The sequence below is a fragment of the Ovis canadensis genome, chromosome 5, assembly GCF_042477335.2.
Source record: "Ovis canadensis isolate MfBH-ARS-UI-01 breed Bighorn chromosome 5, ARS-UI_OviCan_v2, whole genome shotgun sequence".
In the NCBI taxonomy this organism is placed as follows: Eukaryota; Metazoa; Chordata; class Mammalia; order Artiodactyla; family Bovidae; genus Ovis; species Ovis canadensis.
The window spans coordinates 95,978,278-95,999,139 of NC_091249.1; the positions used below are offsets into that span (position 1 = coordinate 95,978,278).

General features: G+C 39.1%; 1 protein-coding gene across 2 annotated transcripts in view; it reads left to right on the forward strand.

The window, feature by feature from the left end:
- The window catches only part of VCAN (versican), a 120,158-nt gene that overhangs the window by 78,972 nt on the left and 20,324 nt on the right, over positions 1-20,862 (forward strand). For both annotated transcript variants that reach the window (XM_069592583.1, XM_069592584.1), the window contains 4 exons: positions 2,469-2,582; positions 6,183-6,296; positions 11,551-11,709; positions 12,901-12,983. In XM_069592583.1, coding sequence (XP_069448684.1) covers positions 2,469-2,582; positions 6,183-6,296; positions 11,551-11,709; positions 12,901-12,983 — 470 coding nt within the window. The remainder of the gene's footprint in view (positions 1-2,468; positions 2,583-6,182; positions 6,297-11,550; positions 11,710-12,900; positions 12,984-20,862) is intronic.

Consider the following 20,862-nt stretch of genomic DNA (forward strand, 5'->3'; position numbering starts at 1 on the left):
AGGCTCTGTAATTGGCCCAGGGTTGTAGCCACACACATCATGGTAAAGTGGTATTTGAACCCAGATGGGCTTCACTCCAGAGTAGGTGGTTTCTTCCACTGGTCTTTGGTGGTTTTCTGTTAATATAGTATAAAAATGAATAATATTTAATTACATGTAAAGCAGAGATCTTAGAATATGTACTCTGTAGAATTTATTTTCCTTTTAGTCTAGTTGATGATGTTAAAAAGTTAAGTTTAATGGTGTTTCCCAAGAACAGTGGGAATAATAATGTTAGTGGAATCCATAAGTAGCTATCACCACCTAGTTGCTACCTAGAAAAAGAAAAAAAGAAACCAAAAAATAGTACTCCTTGGACTGTGTTGATTAAAAATATGTTTTATTTTAATGAGTATGTTTTTACAGCATGGCTATACTTAGAGTTATTCTTCTGAGCGTTGCAACCTTATCTTTTGTGCTACCAGTGCTTCAGTTTTGTTGTGCTTCAGATAGAGTGAAATAGTCATAAAGTGTAACTTTTATAAATGATGAAGTATTTTGTGAATACATCTGATCAAAGGTGGCTGATGGATTTTTTTTTTTTTTTTGGTCACTCTTTATTGAATCTGTTCATGATAACCTAGTAATCTGGCCAATATTTATTTTTTTGTAATTCAGTTGAAATATACTTCAGGTTAGAGGAAATATGATAGAGAAACCACTGATAATAACTATATCTATAGAGAGAGTTGGATTTGACAAATGAGAAATGTGTACCAGTCGTCCAATTCGTAATGTTTACCTAGAATCAGAGCTTGCGTCTTTGCACAACAAAGTGTCGCTTTAGGTGAACTCAGTAAACAACAGCTCCTATTGGATTGCCTGGTCTATTTGCTGCAGTTTCAACTTTCCGAGATGACTACACACTGCTTAGGGAAGAATAGAATGCGTGAAACCAAAACTGTTCTCCTCATCTAAACTACTTTCAGCTCCCAGCCCCCTCCCTCGCCAAGCCCTTGTCCTGTACTCCTGCATGATGTCCCGTGTCCGTGGTGGGAGTAACGGTGTACTTCACATTTCTGTGGCACGTCACACTTTACCAACCACTTTCACTTCGGTGTCATTTTGGTTTTGCACGGAGAGCAGCACGTAGAAGTGTTGTTGACCGTAGCCTTGTCATCTAAGCAGCGTGTTCTCAAAAGCAGAAGGCAGAAGTAGGGAGATCTTTAGAACTATAGGGAGAGTCTTAGCACAACTGGGGTCACTTTTGAAGAAACAGTTGCAAGCATCTGAATTAACCTAATTATCAGGAACCCACGCGTGCACATGTGCCCCTATCAAGTCTTTCTAGTAGTCCGGAATTTCCTTAACACTCAGAAAGTGTGAGTTTGACTTTTCTGGGTGGGAAAGGCTCAGTTATTTTCTACAGCCATACCTGTTTCTCACGTTTCATAAGTGGATATCTTCTTTTCTTCGTGTGCAATTATTTCAGACTTTCAGGTCTTAAAATTTTTGAAACTATGGTTTTTATTCTATATATAGCCTATTTATTTCAGTTCTTTTGTAAAAAATGGTTAGCTGTCATTTGGATTCTTAAACATTGAAGCAAGCACTTCTGGAAAAGTGTTCAAATAATATATAAGCTATTAATATAAATATAATTACCCATGGGATATTACAGAATAATAGATGTGCCTCAGTTAGTCTAAAAGTACTTGGATTTAGAAAATATGTATTAAACTGTTTTCTTCTCATACATTTGTACCTCTGCCCTTAATATTGATCACCTAGGAGCGTCAGTTTTGTGTTTTTAATAAGAAAATTGTAATAAAAGTTTGGGGTTTCACTTAAAGTGAGATTTTTGTATTGGGGTTTGTTTTTACACAGTAGAGTTTAATCCATGTGTTGCTTTTCTTCAAGTATAGTTTAAAGGAGTACAATTGGAACGTGTTTTTGGAAAAAGCATATTAATGTAGCAGAAGAGACTTCAGTGCACACTTTCGAAGAAAAAGTTTCTGAGCATTAAGTGGTAAAAGGCAATAATAATTTAAATGATGGTAACAAGCCAATGCTAAAAAGAATGCATGTTCTGTGTATCCAGCCATTTCACATGAACTAACCTCGTTTAAAAGAATACATTTTCCATTCACTGTGCACATATGTGTAATCATTTTGACTAAAATCAATTGCCATTATCATGCCAACTAAATCTGCAGTAGAATATATTAATTAGTTGCCAGATACCATACAAAATACTGTTTAAAAATAATGATGATTGATTGGATCCCAGAAATGAATAGATGCAATTTATAATAATTAGTTATAATGCCAAGAAACACTCCAGAGAGTAAAGTTAATCTTAATTTTTATGTGTAGTGCTGTGGTAAAGCCTTATGTTATGGTAGCAAAAAAATGGCATTTTTATGCTAAAATTTGTTGAAACTGAGAGATGAGCCTAATTGCTCTTCTTACTTTCCTGAATCTGGTAGGACCTGATCGTTGCAAAACAAACCCTTGCCTCAATGGGGGCACCTGTTATGCTACTGAAACTTCCTACGTGTGCACCTGCATGCCAGGATACAGTGGTGATCGGTGTGAACTTGGTAAGATGTTCTTCCCTGAAAGACCATAGTGCTTTTCCAGAAGACGTATTGAGGGAGAGTTTACGTTGCTTGAATCCATCAGAGGATTTCAGAGAAGCCCATTGTAGATGAATGGCGTGTTAGATGAAATTAAAATCAGAGTAATTTAAGTACTCTGTGGGAAACAGGGATAGATGCTTATTGAATTTTCTTGATATCACCAGGACTCAAGGAAGATTACTGAGGTCAGTTGTATTTATGTGTGGTTTTCACACTCAGGCTTTACAAATGTAAAGTTTGATATATAGTATTTGCTTACATACTGACAAAATATTTTGATCTGTCTCCAAATCTGCATATCAATAAATTATCAATTTAAAGCTCTATTTAAAAAGTAGATTTCCCAGGTGGCGCTAGTGGTAAAGAACCTGCTTGCCAATGCAGGAGACCTAAGAGACGCAGATTTGATCCCTGGGTCGGGAAGATCCCCTGGAGAAGGAAATGGTGACCCACTCCAGCATCCTTGCCTTGGTAATGCCACAGACAGAGGAGCCTGGTGGGCTACAGTCCATGGGATCACAAAGAGTCAGATATGACTTAGTGACTAAACAACAATTTAAAAAATAGGGAGTTTTTAGGTTTTGAGATGACTTGCTGCTCTGGCGTGTCATGGCAGCTCTGGCGTGCTGCTCTGGCTGTGCCCAGAGACCAGCCTAGTCCATCTCTCCCTCGAGGAGCTGTGACATTGTTGTCTTCCTCCTCTCTTTTAGATTCCAAAGAACATCTTTGTCTCTTTAGTAAATCAGTCCCATTTACTTCCATTCTTATTTGGGGTTCCTTCTCCTGAATAAAAATTTAAAGAGGACTCCAGTTTTGATTTGGCTAAATATAGACCTTGACCCTCAGAGAAGGCAATGGCACCCCACTCCAGTACTCTTGCCTGGAAAATCCCATGGACGGAGGAGCCTGGTAGGCTGCAGTCCACGGGGTCGTGAAGAGTCGGACACGACTGAGCGACTTCAATTTCACTTTTCACTTTCATGCATTGGAGAAGGAAATGGCAACCCACTCCAGTGTTCTTGCCTGGAGAATCCCAGGGACAGGGGAGCCGGTAGGCTGCTGTCTATGGGGTCGCACAGAGTCAGACACGACTAAAGCAACTCAGTGTTAGCAGCAGATTTTGACCCTAAGAAATAAAATGATGGGAGCTACTCATTGGGTGTTCCTTTTAGCAGCACCATAGTGGTTTTCTCATAATGACTGAATAAAGATTACACTTTAGATTACACAGAAATGTTGAGATAAAACCCTCAGCATTCATGTTAAAAAAGTGCTTATCTTAAAAAAAAAAAAAGCAAAAGTCAACAGAGCTAGTAAGTTCTATTTGTGTGCTAACCAGTGAAGACAGAGATCACAATAGATAACATTTAAGAAATAATTATATCTTCAATATCAAATTTACATATTTTATGTGTGTTTAGCTCCTAAATCCTGTCTGTCTCTTTGCAATCCCCTAGACTGTAGCCTGCCAGGCTCTTCTGTCCAAGAAATTCTCCAGGCAGAAATACTGGAGTGGGTTACCATTTCCTTCTCCAGGGCATCGTCCTGACCCAGGGATCAAGATAGGTTTCCTGCATTGGCAAGCAGGTTCTTTACCACTGAGCCACCTGGGAAGCCCTCAGATTTATGTGTGTAGTATAAAAGTATATATGTGACCCCCATTTTTTTTCACATTACAATCAATTGAAAATAATTTAATGAGTTAATATATGTGAAACTGTTTGATCAATGACTGGTTCTTAGCAAACAATATAAAACCATCATTATGATATTAATATACTATCATTTCTACTAAGGTCATTTCTTTAGGTAAGAATAGAGAATATACCTCCTAGAAATTTAATTTATTTTTTATATTCATTTTTGGGCTTCCCTTGTGGCTCAGTGGTAAAGAATCTTCCTGCTATATGGGAGACACAGGAGATGTGGGTTCGATCCCTGGGTTGAGAACATCCTCTGGAGGAGGGGATGACAACCCACTCCAGTATTCTTGCCTGGAGAACCCTCACTGACAGAGGAGCCTGGCAGGCTACAGTCCAGGGGGTCGCAAAGAGGTGGACATGACCAAAGTGACCAAACACACATATATTCATTTTTAATACTTAATATAAACATTAACTAAATTTTTAGTGTAACTGCAAAATGCTATGGAATAAAGGCATTAATTTCATCACAAGAGATCATAGATGTCTGTTAGAAAGTTTGCATTCAATATAGACACGGAAATTAGGGAGGATTTTCATAGGTGGGAGAGGAAGACTTGACACAGCAAACAAAAGCACAGAGACCGCGAACTGCAGGATGCATCTGAGGGACCGCGAGTATTCTGGATGCCTACTTAGTGGGCTGTGAGAGAGAAACACCAGGAAACAACAGTGGAAAGCTAGTTGGATCTAGGTCTAAGGTCTAAGACTGTAGTGTACATGAGAACCACCTGGAGGGCTTGGTAAAACACAGTTTGTTGTTCCCATCCTCCAAATATCAGAGTCAGTAAGTCTTGGATGGGCCTGGGAGCATACGTTTCTGATATTCTCAGGTGATACCGATACTGCTGGTCCAGCGACCACATTTTGACAGCTGCTACCCTGGATAATCCGGGTCTTTAAAATGTTTAGATGCCAATGAGGGAGAATGGCGGAGAAGGCAACGACACCCCCACTCCAGTGCTTTTGCCTGGAAAATCCCATGGGCACAGGAGCCTGGTAGGCTGCAGTCCATGGGGTCGCTAAGAGTTGGACATGACTGAGCGACTTCACTTTCACTTTTCGCTTTCATGCATTGGAGAAGGAAATGGCAACCCACTCCAGTGTTCTTGCCTGGAGAATCCCAGGGACGGGGCAGCCTGGTGGGCTGCCGTCTATGGGGTCGCACAGAGTCAGACACGACTGAAGTGAGTTAGCAGTAGCGGTATCAGAGGGAGAATGGATATGTGTATATGGCTGAGTCCCTTTGCTGTGCGCCTGAAACTATCACAGCATTGTTAATTGGCTGTACTCCAATATAAAATTAAAAGGTTTGTACAAATTGAAAAATAAATTTAAACATTTAAAAAGATTAAAATTAAAAAAACAGTGAATAAAATTATTTTGATGGTGACTAAAGATGACAGTCAGCTAAATGGAGGATATATTGGAAAGAGAAGGGTCTGGAGGCTATGAAGCCAGTGGAATATTTTCAGTGTTTCACGAGTGAGGTGGTCAGAGCGTGAGCCAGAATTGGGGGTGGGAAGGCTGGGGGGATTCTTTATTGGTTTTAAGGCTCATGGGACTCATCTAACATCAATGGAGATAATGACCTTACTCTGAATACACTTGACATTTTCTTAGACTTGCCAGATTTAACAAATAAAAGTATTAGGTCAGTGACACTAAAATTTCAGATTTAAAAAAGAAGAGTTTTTAGTACAAGTTTGCCCTAAATAAAGGATGTGACATACTAAAAGTTCTTTTTTTTCAATCTGGAATTCAAATTTAAGTGGCTATCCTGTATTTTACCTGGCAATCTTATGAAATAGGATCTTTTGGCCTTTTACTGAAAGTACTTTTGTGGCTTTTATTATAGATTTTGATGAATGTCATTCTAATCCTTGTCGCAATGGAGCCACGTGTATTGACGGCTTTAATACCTTCAGGTGTCTCTGCCTCCCGAGCTATGTTGGTGCACTTTGTGAGCAAGGTAAGAGCTTTCACAACATTTGCATGAAGAACAGTATTGATACTTCATTCAACTGTTAATTCTAGACAGCCCTTTGCCATAATTATTTGGATTTTGTTGTTATTGTTGTTGTTGTTATCAATTTTGACGATACTGTATATTCTTTTCTGCAGAGGAAATTTTCAGATTGCCAAAATACATTAGGTTTCCTAATGAGTTTTTAGCTCACAACATTTGAACAATAATGTTCATTTGATCATTGTTGTTTTGCTGATAGAATGGAATTGCAGACAGGCATGCTGAGCCGATTTTAAGGACATCCATCCACCAAAAGGGACACTGTGGTACATATTCTTCCTGGGGACAGACTAGGCATGGACCTTAATCACGTATGTGACTTGTACCAAGGATATTGAATTCAGTGTTAATTGCCTTTATTTTCTCCTATCAGCATTTGAGACTCAGTGGTCTTATTGTTCATAGTCGATCATCTCTGGAGAATGAGTTAATGCAGTTGTGCGAATACATTCACCTTGACCTGGCAAATACTACAGAAAAGATATTATGAACCATGTTTCTTTCCTACTGAAGAAAAATCTATTTTTTCTAAATGAAAGGCCTAAATTCATGATGGCTTGAATCAAGTGATCCCTGTAATTTGCATTTTATGGCCAACCTGAGAGTGTATTTTGGGTGGTTAATGGTAACATTTCTGAGCCCATCAATCAGAAACAGATCGCATACTCAGCACACTCGGTTTTGGAACATCGATTTCCTCTCCTTAAAGTCATACAGTGGTTTGGCTTTAATAAAAGTGCTTAATGCCAAACTTCCATTCTACCAGACAAAATGAAAATGAGTGTCTAATAACTCAGACACATTGGTCTGGCCCCACATTCCGCTTTGCAGCATGAATCTGAATGTCAACACAATTAAAGCAAAGCTAAAAGGAGTGTGCACTGAATTGCCAAAGGAAAGGGATGGATGATGTTTGGGCTTTTTAGGGTTTTCTTTTCTTTTTCCTTATTGCATAGGATGGGTCTGTTTTAAAATTGTAAAATACAAATATGATAATTGACCAAACAAGATCCTCTTCTTTAAAGAAAACAGTAGGAAAGATGCTAATTGTTGAAGAAAACAAAAGGGTGAGGTGCTTGAGCCTTTTGTATGTGTTAAAATGATTCTGGCTTCACTTAGTTCCAAGTACAAGGAGTGATTCAAAGAATCATTTGTGCCACAAGTGTTTGAACACGTGCAGTCTTACAGGCACTGTTCTGGGTGCTGGTGATAGAGCTCTGAACAAAACAAAGGCTCTGATCTTCTTAACTCAGCATAATTCTTGGCAGGGAATACAAAGAGATACTATTTGTTGGTTACTTTTTAATTTACCACGTGCTTCAAGGTACAGCATTTCCTTTGGCTGACAGCAATATTTCTGTGGGTTAAGTGGACCAGAAAAGGAAGGAAAAGTGATGTGTTCAAGGTCACACAGCTAGTAAATTAGAGAGTGGGAAGAATGAACCTCAGTGGCCTTGGAAAGCCCAGATTTTTTCAACATCTTCACTCTTCTAAAGTAACTCTTAAGGAGAAGCATTTTATTTATATGTGAAGCTGATAGATTCAGCAGTAACATCCTTGGAAGGGAGTTTGGGGGCAATTACCTTTTATTTCCTTTTAAGAGAATATTAAAAAGAAAAAGTTTTCATTGTTCTTCTCATTTCTGGTATCGCCTTTCAGGTACCTTCTATTTTATCTTACAGCAAGTTTAACTTTCATCCACATGATTCGCTGAGGAATAGCTACCCCAGTCTGTTTACCAGATGCAGCTGTGCTCCTGTGATTTACTGCCAGGACACTGAAAGATTTTTTTCTCCTCTTTTCAGGTTGCCTAAGAACAAATGTTTTCTTCATTAACAGCGGCATTGTTGTCTAAACAGTTTTCTATCCAAATGTCGGTGATGACTGTGTTGTTTCTTCAGCTGACTTTTTCTGTTCTCTGCTTTAGTAACTTCCCAACTCCCAGCAACTCTGAAAGAGGGGACCGCATTTGGTGGAATGATAACAGATCTTAAAATCTAGAAGGAGGTCTTAGAACCGTGGAAGGCCAGTTCTATACACACAACTTGCCCCCAAGTCAGGATACATATTGCCAGCCAGAAGTGCCAGAGTGTTGACAGTTTCTTAAGGCTTGTGGGCTGTATGTTAGGAGTGTTGAAAGCGTTACCTATATAGCATAAGGAGAATAGAGTTTTAGTGAGGTTGTCTAAGAATGACAATTTCAGCCTCTGTGGTCGTGAACAAGTGTTGCTGTAATCTCCCCATCTTCTCCCAACACACACAGGCCAAACTAAATGTGGGACTTTGTAATATACTCTTTGCGACCCCATGGACTATAGCCTACCAGGCTCTAAGGAGCCTCTCAGTCCATGGAATTTTCCAGGCAAGAGTACTGGAGTGGGTTGCCATTTCCTTCTCCATAGGAGTCTTAAAGCATAAGAAATATTCCCAAATGTAGACTGATGCCTAAGAAAGCATCATCTGAAAGCATTGCCTTTTAATAAGTAAGATGTGTATCACATTATTTTTAGTTAAGATTGAAAAGACGAACTGCTTCTGATAACTCCTTTCATAATTGCATCCTAGAAGGTGCTGTTGACACAGCCCTTCAGTACGTATTTGTTGAATTCACGAATGATAAGAATTAAGTGAATTGATGTGGATATTTGGCTTCTTTAAAAAAATTCATTCTGTTAAGTATTTGCACATCTATTTACAATCATTGGAAGAGTACAGGTAAATAATCCATCCCCATTTGGTTTTAGCAAAAACACTTCCTCTGTTTTCTGTACACATGTGCTAACTGAGAAAGGCACTGGGGCAATGTCACGGTCATGCATCTAAATTTTTAGGATCATTTGGTTTTCTGTACACAAGAGGAAAATACTGTCTCTTAGTGATAAAAGACAAAGAAAACCAGACTAAAACTGTTTAGGTTAATAGAGGATAAGAAAGAGGGTAGAGAATAATTTTTTTGTGATGTGTTATTCAGTAAGTTAGGGATCCTCTAGAATCTTAAACTGTTTCTTCAAATAAATGATAATTTCCAAGGTTATGGTTGGATGGCATCACCAACTCGATGGACATGAGTTTGAGCAAGCTCTGGGAGTTGGTGATGGACAGGGAAGCCTGGCGTGCTGCAGTCCCTGGGGTCACAGAGTCAGACATGACTGAGTGACTGAACTGAACTGATGCTATTACAATATCACAGCACTGACTGGCAGTAAGGGTATTTTAACAAATTTCCTGATTCTACCTCCCCCCCAATCCTCCGCAACCCTTTCATATATAAAGATCTGTTTCCTCTACACCTCTCCCACTTCTCCTCTGAAATCTTCCATGTGAACTTCCCGAAAGAAAACCCGCTACATCCAGTTAGCCAAAATAGGCTTCCTTCTTGGGTGCTGAGTGCTACTGTTATAAAACTGCCTATCTGTGTCTTGAGTCCTTTCCTATGAGATTAGTCGTGTCCAAACAACTCTGTAATACAACTCAAAACTTCCAGTGCACATTGTTGAAATCAATTAGTCAGCTGGCTCTTACTAAACAACAGGCCTGATAGACTAAACTGAAATAAGGACTGTTCTCAGAGATAAGCTGCATCTGTTGTATGATTCTGGCTTAATCGCTGAAGCCAGGAAAAAAATTAAGTCTTCATCATGCATGATTTCCCACAATGAGTTTTAGCGGAGGAATAAATGGAGTAAGAATCAGGAAACAATCTGACTTTCAGCTTGGCCCCCAAGTCAGACATATAAAATGAGCGTTTATTTCATCTAATAGAGTTTTGTTATCTTCATCAATCAGTAAAATTTAGGGGAGGGGCATCTGATCATTAGGTAATGTGGAGTTTTCAGTGTCCCCAGTTTCATAAGCTTGGCCATTTTGTTCGTTTTTACATGTAACTGGTTCAATATCTTTGTGAGATGCTTTATGAAAGTTAAAATGATTTCTATTGATAATCATTTAATGCATATTTTAATCTCACCTGTGAGTGGGCTTGGAGAAGGCAATGGCAACCCACTCCAGTACTCTCGCCTGGAAAATCCTATGGACGGAGGAGCCTGGTAGGCTGCAGTCCATGGGGTCGCTGAGGGTCGGACACGACTGAGCAACTTCACTTTCACTTTTCACTTTCATGCACTGGAGAAGGAAATGGGAACCCACTCCAGTGTTCTTGCCTGAGAGTCCCAGGGACGGCAGAGCCTGGTGGGCTGCCGTCTATAGGGTCGCACAGAGTCGGACATGACTGAAGTGCCTTAGCAGCAGCAGTGTGTGGGCTAGTCTGAGAAGGTTGCCAGTGAGAGGGCAGTGCTATGTGCAAGACTACTTTCTTTTGATATACTTAAAACTGGCAATCTAGAAAATATAGCTGAAGTTTACTGCCAGTGTAAAATTTAAACATATTTGACAAATGTTTTCATCTCACCAGGATACGGGTTATAGTGTGCTTGTTTCAAAAGAGAAGAAGTATATGTATATATTAATACACATACACATATCTACATATGTGCATATGGCTTGATGGAATGAGGGGTACTAAGTTAAAGGGGTACTAAGTTAAAGTCACTCTTGATAAACTTTAAATCCTGATGCTTTTACGCTTACCTATATTCCCTCTCCTTTTGGGAAAAAGGCTCACAGTTGTTAGTTATATCCCAGAAGCTGCCAACTGATGAAGAGTTTTCTTCTCTTAGTAAATCTACATGCAAGAACCTGTGACCATGCAGCTCTCTCTCTGGGAAGTAGGGAAGGACTATTTCCAGAGCCTTTGAAGTTGTTATGCAAATAGAGCATTCATAATCCTTTTAGCAAGAGTTCTTATCTTATCTTATCATTTGACTGACTCTCTTTAGAAAAGTTTGGTAAGAAATTATTAGCCCCAGTTGCTTCACAAGTGAATCAGTAGACTCTGCAGCCTACTGAGGTTTTGATTGGCCCCTTTTCCAGTTTTTCTCCTGCTGATGCTGGCTTTCATCAAGGAAAGTGCAGTTCAATAGTGCCTTTCCAGTCCTAAGATGTATTGTCACTCACTTGGCAGGAATCACGTGGGCTCTCTTTATCATGATTTCTTTGTCACTGTAACCAAAATTGGTGAATCCCTTGCTTCAGGGACATTGCATTGATGTGGCCTGGGATTTCTATGAACGTTTGGATGAGTGAACCAAGTTTGAATGATATAGGTGACTTTAATAAGCCCATCCTTGTTTCTTCCCAGACACGGAGACATGTGACTACGGCTGGCACAAATTTCAAGGGCAGTGCTACAAGTACTTTGCCCATCGACGGACGTGGGATGCAGCTGAACGGGAATGCCGTCTGCAGGGCGCCCATCTCACCAGCATTCTGTCTCACGAGGAACAAATGTTTGTGAATCGTATGTACCCAATATACATGGGTTTTCATTCAATCTTAACACCTTTTTAGTTTTTCCTGCATCTAACTGAAACAAGTAGCGTTCTCAGTTGTGACTCAACTTATTAAATCCCTCATCTGTAAAATGCTTAATATCATCTCTCCTATGTAAGTCCCCTATTTTGAGAAACATTCAACTGTAACATAGGCAGACATTTCTTGATTTGCCACCAGAAATAGTTGAAATAGCATGCTATAGGTGGAATCATATGAAATTGCTATTTAGTCATTTTTTAACTTACAGAAATGACCACCTCTTAAGTTTCCAATCTAATTCTTCCCATACTTTTTGGTCTTTGAATATGTACACATGTTGTCTAAAGTTAAAGAGAAAATTGCTTTCAATTATTTTTATCCCACTAGTTAAAATTAAATTATAATAGCACCCTAATGTTATTCTCTGAGCATAATTGGCTTATGGATGCTGAGAGCTAATGAAACTTATTGCCAGAGCTGTTTAATAACTTCCTAGACTATGGCAAAGAGGAGGGCAGCTAGCTTTTATGTAGAAAATACATAGAAATTTTTGGCTCATGAAGCATTGTTTGATGATCTATTTAATATGTTCTCAAGATGCCTGCTATCTTTTAGAAGTTTGATTGTTAATCTGCAATCTGGGTAGAGGTTCATTTAACTCTTTTCATGGTGTCTTTGCCTGTGACTCATTTCATGGTGAAAGTCATTATTTTTGAGGAAGTTTTGCAGAACTGTCCAGTCTAGGTGCTCACCATTAAAAATGCTTTGAGAAGAAACATGTGGCTTCGGAAATGAGTCTAGTATGGGTGAGATCTGTCACATTTTATTGGTTCACTGAACTTTTGCCAACTGCACAGCTTAATAAAAAAAAAAGTGGAAAGTTTCTATCGTGAGTAAAGATGGAAAAAACGACTTAATTGTAGTCAACTGCTAGGGAAATCATTGTCCATGTCTGATATTTTAATGTTTCACGATATTTGCAAATTAGCTTTTTAGTTTAAAACACGTTGGGCAGAAGAACAAAAGATAGTTAGACCATGAAAGATTTTTATGAGCAACTAAACAGAAATTCAGCCAGGAGAGGATTTATGATTCAGTCCAAAAATAACTTTCTTTGATACATTTCATCCATAAGTGGGGAAGGGAATAAAAAGGTCTGTGTTGTTCTCCTTCTTAGGTGTGGGCCATGATTATCAGTGGATAGGTCTCAATGACAAGATGTTTGAGCATGACTTCCGCTGGACTGATGGCAGCACGCTGGTAAGTTGGTGGTTAAAACGCTGCCAATTCTAAAACTTGGTACTGTGGGTTGCTGGCATTTTACTGAGACACATTAGGCTGCAGACCAGTTAAACATCTTGCTCAGTGATGTTTTCATCTAATCAATGTAATATTTCATCTACTTGGTGAAATAGACAGGGGTTAAAATAGTTCGTTCCCTGAGAACAGATCCAGCTACTAATATTGCAGTCAGGGTGGCTCTCTTAAAAGAGGAGCATATTGGATTTCCATTGAACAGGTAAACTGCACAATCAGCAGAATTGCCTCAGGTCTGTCTTTCAGATGGTTATCTTTGTTTTTACAGCTTCAAAGCAAAAAGGGAAATAATAAATGTGACAGAAAACGTCCTTTAAAAAAAAAACAAAACCTTTTCTTCTTACATAATTGCACTGGAAATCTGCTATTGTAAGGCACGGCTCATTTTTATCTGAGCAAAAAATGCTCACTTTTTTTACACCTTAGAAAGGATTGTTGAATTATGATCTTATAAATTTCTTTCTATTCAAACTCTGCTGACTAATTATATGGTCTCTTAGATTTTTCCACCTCTTAAAGAAAGAAGTGATTTGATAATACTGCCCACATCCTTGAGTAGGCTTCAATAAGTCAGGATGGGTGAAGCTGATTTGAGTCACTGCTAGTAAATGCATGAGTCTAATTCCTAAGAACTGGTTCAAGTGCAACTAGCTACAGTGGTTGTTCTGGGCTCTGGCTGTTCATTAAAATCACCTGGGGAGCGTAATTAAAAAAAAAAAAAAACTGGTGTCTAGGCTTCGGCTCAAATTCATTAAAGCAAAACCTCTGGCAGCTATATTTTCTAAGGGTTCCCTGGGTGATTCTAAAATGCAGACAAAGATTTGGGATCTACTAGGCTAGACAGTTAAGTGTAAATTCAATTCTAACTTAGATAAACAAGAGGAAAACCTGAAAATAATTTTTAAAACACTTTTTGTGCATGCTTAAGTTTCATTCATTACTGCCACTCATCTGGATTTAATGAGTTTGGCAAAATGTGAAGTTCATTCTAGAACAGATGCCAAACTAATTATTGTTTTCAGAAGTTCTGCTCTGCCTGTTCAGGAAAACTTCTCTGTGCTCTCCTGGACATGCCCCTCAGTTCATCTCTGTGTCCATCACTGTACTCAGCATTTTGTGCGCGTCTATTCTCCACATAACCTGTAAGAAGGGCATTAGGTTTATTTTAATAGGAAAATGAAGGTCAGTTAGGATAAACTCTTGCCCACAGTCACAATGCTATTAAGGGGAGAAGCCATAGGCATTCTCCTAGCTGGTACCTCCTTGACTTTAAAAAAGGTATCCCTTATCACATTTTGTCTTTGCTGCTGCTGCTGCTGCTGCTAAGTCGCTTCAGTCGTGTCCGACTCTGTGCGACCCCATAGACGGCAGCCCACCAGGCTCCCCCGTCCCTGGGATTCTCCAGGCAAGATCACTGGAGTGGGTTGCCATTTCCTTCCCCAATGCATGAAAGTGAAAAGTGAAAGTGAAGTCGCTCAGTCGTGTCCGACCCTCAGTGACCCCATGGACTGCAGCCTTCCAGGCTCCTCCATCCATGGGATTTTCCAGGCGAGAGTACTGGAGTGGGGTGCCACTAGGAACCCTAAAATACCCTGGCTTGCACTGTCTCTGTCATCACACCTTATATTTAATCAACATTGTTTGTCGTTTGTGTCAATAAGTAAGTTCTTTGGTAAAAGGCAGAAAAAGTACAGAAAGTAGTTTGTCCATAAAATATATTCTCAGTAAGGTACAGGATTTCAGCCCTTGTATCAAGAGTCTTAGGCTTCCCTGGTGGCTCAGACAGTAATAAATCTGCCTGCAATATGGGAGACCCAGGTTCAGTCCCTGCGTTGGAAATATCCCTTGGAGAAGTGAATGGATACCCACTCCAGTGTTCTTGCCTAGAGAATTCCAAGGACAGAGAGCCTGGTGGGCTACAGTCCATGAGGTTGAAGAGAGTCCGACGTGACTGAGTGACTAACACTTTGACTTTTCACTTCATCAAAAGTCTCATTTTCTTCTACTTGTCCTGGGTGGATGGTATTAATGTATCTGCAGTTGTTACCTCTGTCTGTTTTCATTTTGCTGAAATGAGTAATAATTGCAGGCCGATAATTTTGTTCAGATTAATAGTAGTTCATGTAGATGAGTTCTTATATATAAATTTTAGTTTAAGATAGACAGTATTGTTTTTATTAATGTAAGTGAACATAAAAATTAAAGATTTTTCATGTATATTACAGATAATTAAAACTTTTTATAATTTTGTTGAAGTTTATTATGTAATATAGGCATTTTAGTAAGTTTTCCCTTGTTGAATGTAGGCGTCATTCCTGTGGGATAAATTGGGTCTAGGCCACCCACTATGAAGTCTCCCCCTTATAAATAGCCCAGTAAAAGTGCAGGTTCTTGTGAGCTCTATTACAGAAGCTGGAATGCCAGGCACTCAGGTGACCATTTCTGGTGGGTATTTACCTGTACTCTGCGGACCTGGACCGTGACTTATCTCTAAGTGTGCATGTTAGTTGGCTACCTGTATGCTCCTGCCCTGAGCTAGGATAGATGCATCTCGCCAGGTCGAGTACTTGTAAAGTCTGTCATTTGAAACATACTGATCTGATGGCAAGGTCCCTGACTATCTCCAGCCTGTCATTGGTCCTATAGACCGGATTTGTATATCCTCATTGTCTGTACTTTTCCATGTTACTAAATGTTTTTTCTGGTCTCTCCATGAGCAACTTAGCTCTTCAAAGACGTGGTTCTCTTGCTTGCATTTTCTTTCTGAAGGTGTGTAGAATAAGGCTCTATACTCCCTCTGAGTTTGGTTAGTGAGCTTGAGTATCGGCTTATAGCTGGCAGATTAAGTGAGGTCTGAAAAGTGTCTTAGGGAATTTATCTTGCCTGTCAGGTGCCATTCAGATATGCTTGATTCATCAGATGTCATTACTCCACTCTTATGAAGCAAGCCAGCTGAATTCAATGTTTTTTTTTATCTGTGTCCATTAAGTTTTAATGGACTGTACTGTGAAACATGTGTGAAAAAATAACTTACCATTTCCATAGTTTTTACTGGTCCTAAACTTGGTAAATAAGTGAGCATTGCACTTTTTCAAAGGAGAAATAATGGTCTTCGTCTGATATTTTCTGGGTTTGCCTGGTGGCTCAGCTGGTAAAGAGTCCGCCTGCAATGCAGGAGACCTGGGTTCGATCCCTGGGTTGGAAAGATCCCTTGGAGAAGGGAATGGTACCCACTCCAGTATTCTGGCCTGGAGAATTCCATGGACTGTAAGGTACATGGGGTCGCAAAGAGTCGGACAAGACTGAGCAACTTTCACTCACTCTGATATTTTCAGATGAAGGTAACGTGACCTAAAATAGATAACTATACCACATAAACAAGAAACTTTCCCTCAATTAATTCACATTTTCTAATGCAAACCCAAGGGTTTTGGAGAGAGCACCAAATAAATGGGGCTTAATTTAAAGAAGGCAGCAAATGAATGGCATAAACAAGGTGAAGTTTATCGAAGAAATGCCGCAAGTAAATCCAGGAAAAACTCTGACAGACCCCTGGTTTCTTCTTAATTCACTCTTTGTGTAAAATAAACGTGTGCTAAGGAGTATCCTTAACTTTGAACATTTTGGAACAGAAGAGGCCATCTGCCCAACAGTCTGTCTCCCTCCTATTCGACTGATCTCTGGCCCACTTTCTGCTTTTCTAACCACCCTTGCCTCCATCCTTCCTTTCCGAGGCAGCCTAGGTGTTTCTTAAATTCGTTTGTAATTCTTTCTGCAGCCACCATCCCCTTAACAAGTTCCATGTGTGCTCAGGCCTTGGAATAAAATAGTTCTCCTTTGTTTCGCTGTTTACTCCAAGTGTCCTGCTTTTGAAAATATCCCTAATAGTAAACTCTTCCTTGGGAAAAGCAGTATCTGCTTACACTTGGGAATGGTGTTAACTTGACTGTGTGTAATTTCAAGGACTTTGTTTATATTTTAGAGTGATTTCTCCCCTCTACCCCCACCCCCATTTTTTGTTTGAAAGGTTTATTAGAGCTTATCCTTCTTGGGAGGTAGAGCAGTATTAAAACAAAAAGAACCTTTGATATTTACCATATATTATCTTTTGTCATTCAGTCTTACAGTTAAAACAAACAAGTTGATACTAGGTCTCAATTTCAATCATTTCTTTTCTTGAAATCATTAAACTCTGCTTCCAAAAATCTTGCAGTGTATCGCATTTAATGTGATTATGCTTTATAGCTGGAATAATTCAATTTATACGCTTAGACTAAATTAATAATGTTATTTGGCCAAGTTATTTACTTTGCCCTTATTCTTCAGATTCTGATGGATTCATTCCACATTATTGGTTTATATAATAGGATGTTGCCACAATGCCAAATTCTTGCCTTTGCTGAATCTTTAAAATATTTTTTGTTATTTATTTGGAGTATTTATCCAATCAATTTCACAAAATTGAACTCATGAACAGTATTTGTTCTAGCTTAACTTTTCTGATTTCTAGGAAGGCTATTTTCTCTTGACACATTTCAGTTTTTATTTTGTCACTTGCTTTCCTACTAAGCAGTCACATTTCAGTTTGTCCTTTGGTTTTCTACTCACCAGTCATTCTTTAACTTGACTATTGATTTCTCACAGCAAAATGCCTCAAGTGCTTGTTAGAAAGCCTGACAAATAACTTCCATAATGAATTACTTTCCTTGTCACCCAAGTAATGTCTTCAAAGACACTAAGTTAAACCATCCAAGTTAAATACACATTAAAGCTGGCGAACTTAAATAAACATTGCTTATCTAGCTTCTATACTATTAGCTGACTTTTAAGTTTTTTCTTTAACCTATTGTTAAATGAATGACTAGTCTGAAGTGTTTTTCTCCCAGATCTTGTTTTCCACTGCTTATGACCTTCCTCTTCCCTTGCTCTGAACTATTGTTACACCCTTTAAAATTCTGCAAATGTCTTCCTCTTGCCTTCAGGATAAAATTCTGTAATTATTTGTGAGGCGTATCACGCCCACTTTCTCCATCTGCCACTTCCTAAGCTGTTTTATCTCAAAATACCCAGTTCCAGGAGTAAGCCATGACATCTCACTTCTGCAGGTCTTTGCATTCACGTGCCCTCATTCTCAAAATGTTCTCACCTCTTGCCCTAAATTCACTTGATAAATGCTTGAATATCTCGCTTAGCCAAGAGTCGCCTTCTTCCAGGAAACCTTCCTAGCTGGATGTGACTAAGGACTCCTCCTCTATGTTGCAGAAACCTTTGTGCACTCTTCCCATCCTACCATTGAAACCTGTAGTGTTAATTTCCTGACACTGAGCTTTCTGGGGCGGAGATTAACTTTCATCCCTATTTTCTTGGCACCTAGCAGAGTGGTTGACAAAATCAGATATTTGAATGATAATCAGTATCCATACATTGCTCAACCAACTCACTGTGTTATCTTTTGAATCCTGAAAAGACTCATTAAGTCTTTTGGCTGAATCTCCCTATGACAATTCTTGTTTATCTAAATTGTTTTATTAAAAGTTGTATCAGTATGAAAAACATTAAACCATAAAATAGGTGGTATTTCAAACATGACGAAAAGAAAAAGAAAATGTTTCTGTGAATCAGAAGTATGTCGCTGAGCATAATGCATCTTACAAAAGTTATTAACTCAAAGGAAAACAGATGTTCCTCCTGGAAATGATGACAATTTTGTCCATGGTTGTCCCAAGAATACATATAAGCCTTGGGAAGAAGAAATGGAAAGCAAACTTTTCAAAAGTTTGAGTTATATCAGGGCCGATTTTCCATGAAGTTTTGGGAAACTGACAATTACTCAGACTTTTAAAAACCGTATTATCCAAATCCAAAATGTAGTGAAACAAGCAAAAGGAATCTCACTCCTGAATGTTTTCAGCTTGTTTCATTTCTTATGGGTTGCTTCCCTAAGGATGACGTGGTTGCTGAGTTGGGCAGGGCTTCCTTTATTCATCCGCTATCTGAGTCCATCCTTTCAAGCACAGAGGGAGCCAGACCTCAGGGAGCACTATGGAGTCACTGATGTTTCTCCCCCTACATACATCCTGGCAAAATCATTTCATGACTTGCTTTTCAACTACAGATTATAGTGTGTCCATGGGCAGCAAAGTTAGGAAGATGTTGGAAACTGTTAGGTGCCTTCGTCACACCATATTTTTATAACACAACTCCCCAGTTTAAAATCAACCCGTGGCCCTCAGAGACTTAAAGCTTTCAGGCTCTTACCCCCTCCTCTCTCTAACCCCCCAGGAATAAAACTCTCAGAGAATTCTCATAGAGTTCTCCCGAGGTCTGTATTGCTCCTTTCTGTCTTCTTTTTAGTCAGTTCCTGCAGCCACTCAGAACTCCCCCCTCAACCCTGGGACTCAGATGCTTCAGTGGATCAGATGCGATTACTTCAAAGGAAAATGTCACCTTCGATGTCCAGAGGTTGAGGATTGAATAGAACTGACAATCCAGTTCCCTTTAAAAAAAAATGTTGAGGAGCTTTGGGAAAGTTTGATTTGTAAGGGAAAAACCCCTGGCTTTATACTTAAACATTAAAAAGAGCACCTTCTGCATCTCTTCTATGCTTTTCCCGTCATCTCTATTTGTCAGCCCTCAGTGTCTCTCTGTGAAGACCACTAGCTTGTCAGCTTCCTAGGAAGTAGGCACAGCCTCCTTCCCACTCTCCAGTGTCGTGTTTGGAGACAACAGACTTCCTTTTCTCTGCACTTGTCTGGCTTTAGTCAGAAAGTTCTCAAACAAGTTAGTAATTCACAAATCTATAGATGTCTTATTTTCTAGCTCTAGCTAACTAATCTTGTGCCTTTATGTTATGAGATACATTATGAAATACTTATTGATATCCTTTTTGTGCTTAAAAAAATGCTACGGGAATAATATTCTGGAAAATATCTGAATTTTGCAATTTTTTTTTTTTTTTTAAAACATGGTCGAGCATTGGCAAACTGGCCCTCCTAGAATTGGGAATACTCACTTGCCCTCCTGGTCATGATGCAGAGTTGATGCAAAAAAAAAAAGCCAAATTGGTTGTGGATTTGACTTTAAATCTAGAGTCCCCTTTTCTTCTTTCATGAATAAACACCTCAGTCTGTCATGCAAAGTATGGTGAGAAAAAAAAAAACCACAGCTTTTAAAAAGGTAGAAACAATAAAGAAATAGCCTTTAATCCAGGAAGAGACACTTAAAAGGGACAGAGAAAAAAAGTAACAAATTGCAGGCCATAAACCATTATTTTTTTTTCTGCAGGAATGTACCGTTATTACCCTTTTATAAACACAAAGGTTCGTATCCTCCTCCCCCTCCCAGATGTCTTGGACATTGAAAAGAGAATCAAGAGAATTAACTAACTGGGTCTTCCAAGTTTGTTTGTAAGTTTGTAGGTTTGAAGGGACTGAGAATGATTTGGCAGAAAACAATGATGCAAAACACAACCCCCAAGCCAAAACTTTCAGTTTTACTTTTTCTACCTGAAAATCTTAGAAGACTTCCTGTCAAGTGTTTGCAGATGGATGTGTGTTGGCTGTGCTGTGGTTTCAGCTCCAAGTCAAATGCCACTTCCCTGTGAGCAAGTCACACTGCATATCAACAGTAATTTAATTATGTTAAATCTCACAGGCTTCATCACATTATCCTAAAAGCCAAGAAAAATGTATGTTGTTTCCTCTTCCTTTCACACATTGCCCATGAGTAGAAGAATTTTCAGTTTCTTGTCCAAAAGACCACTGAACTCTTAGTGAAAATTTTTACTTGTGTTGCAGTTCAGTTTGATTTGAAACCAAGAATT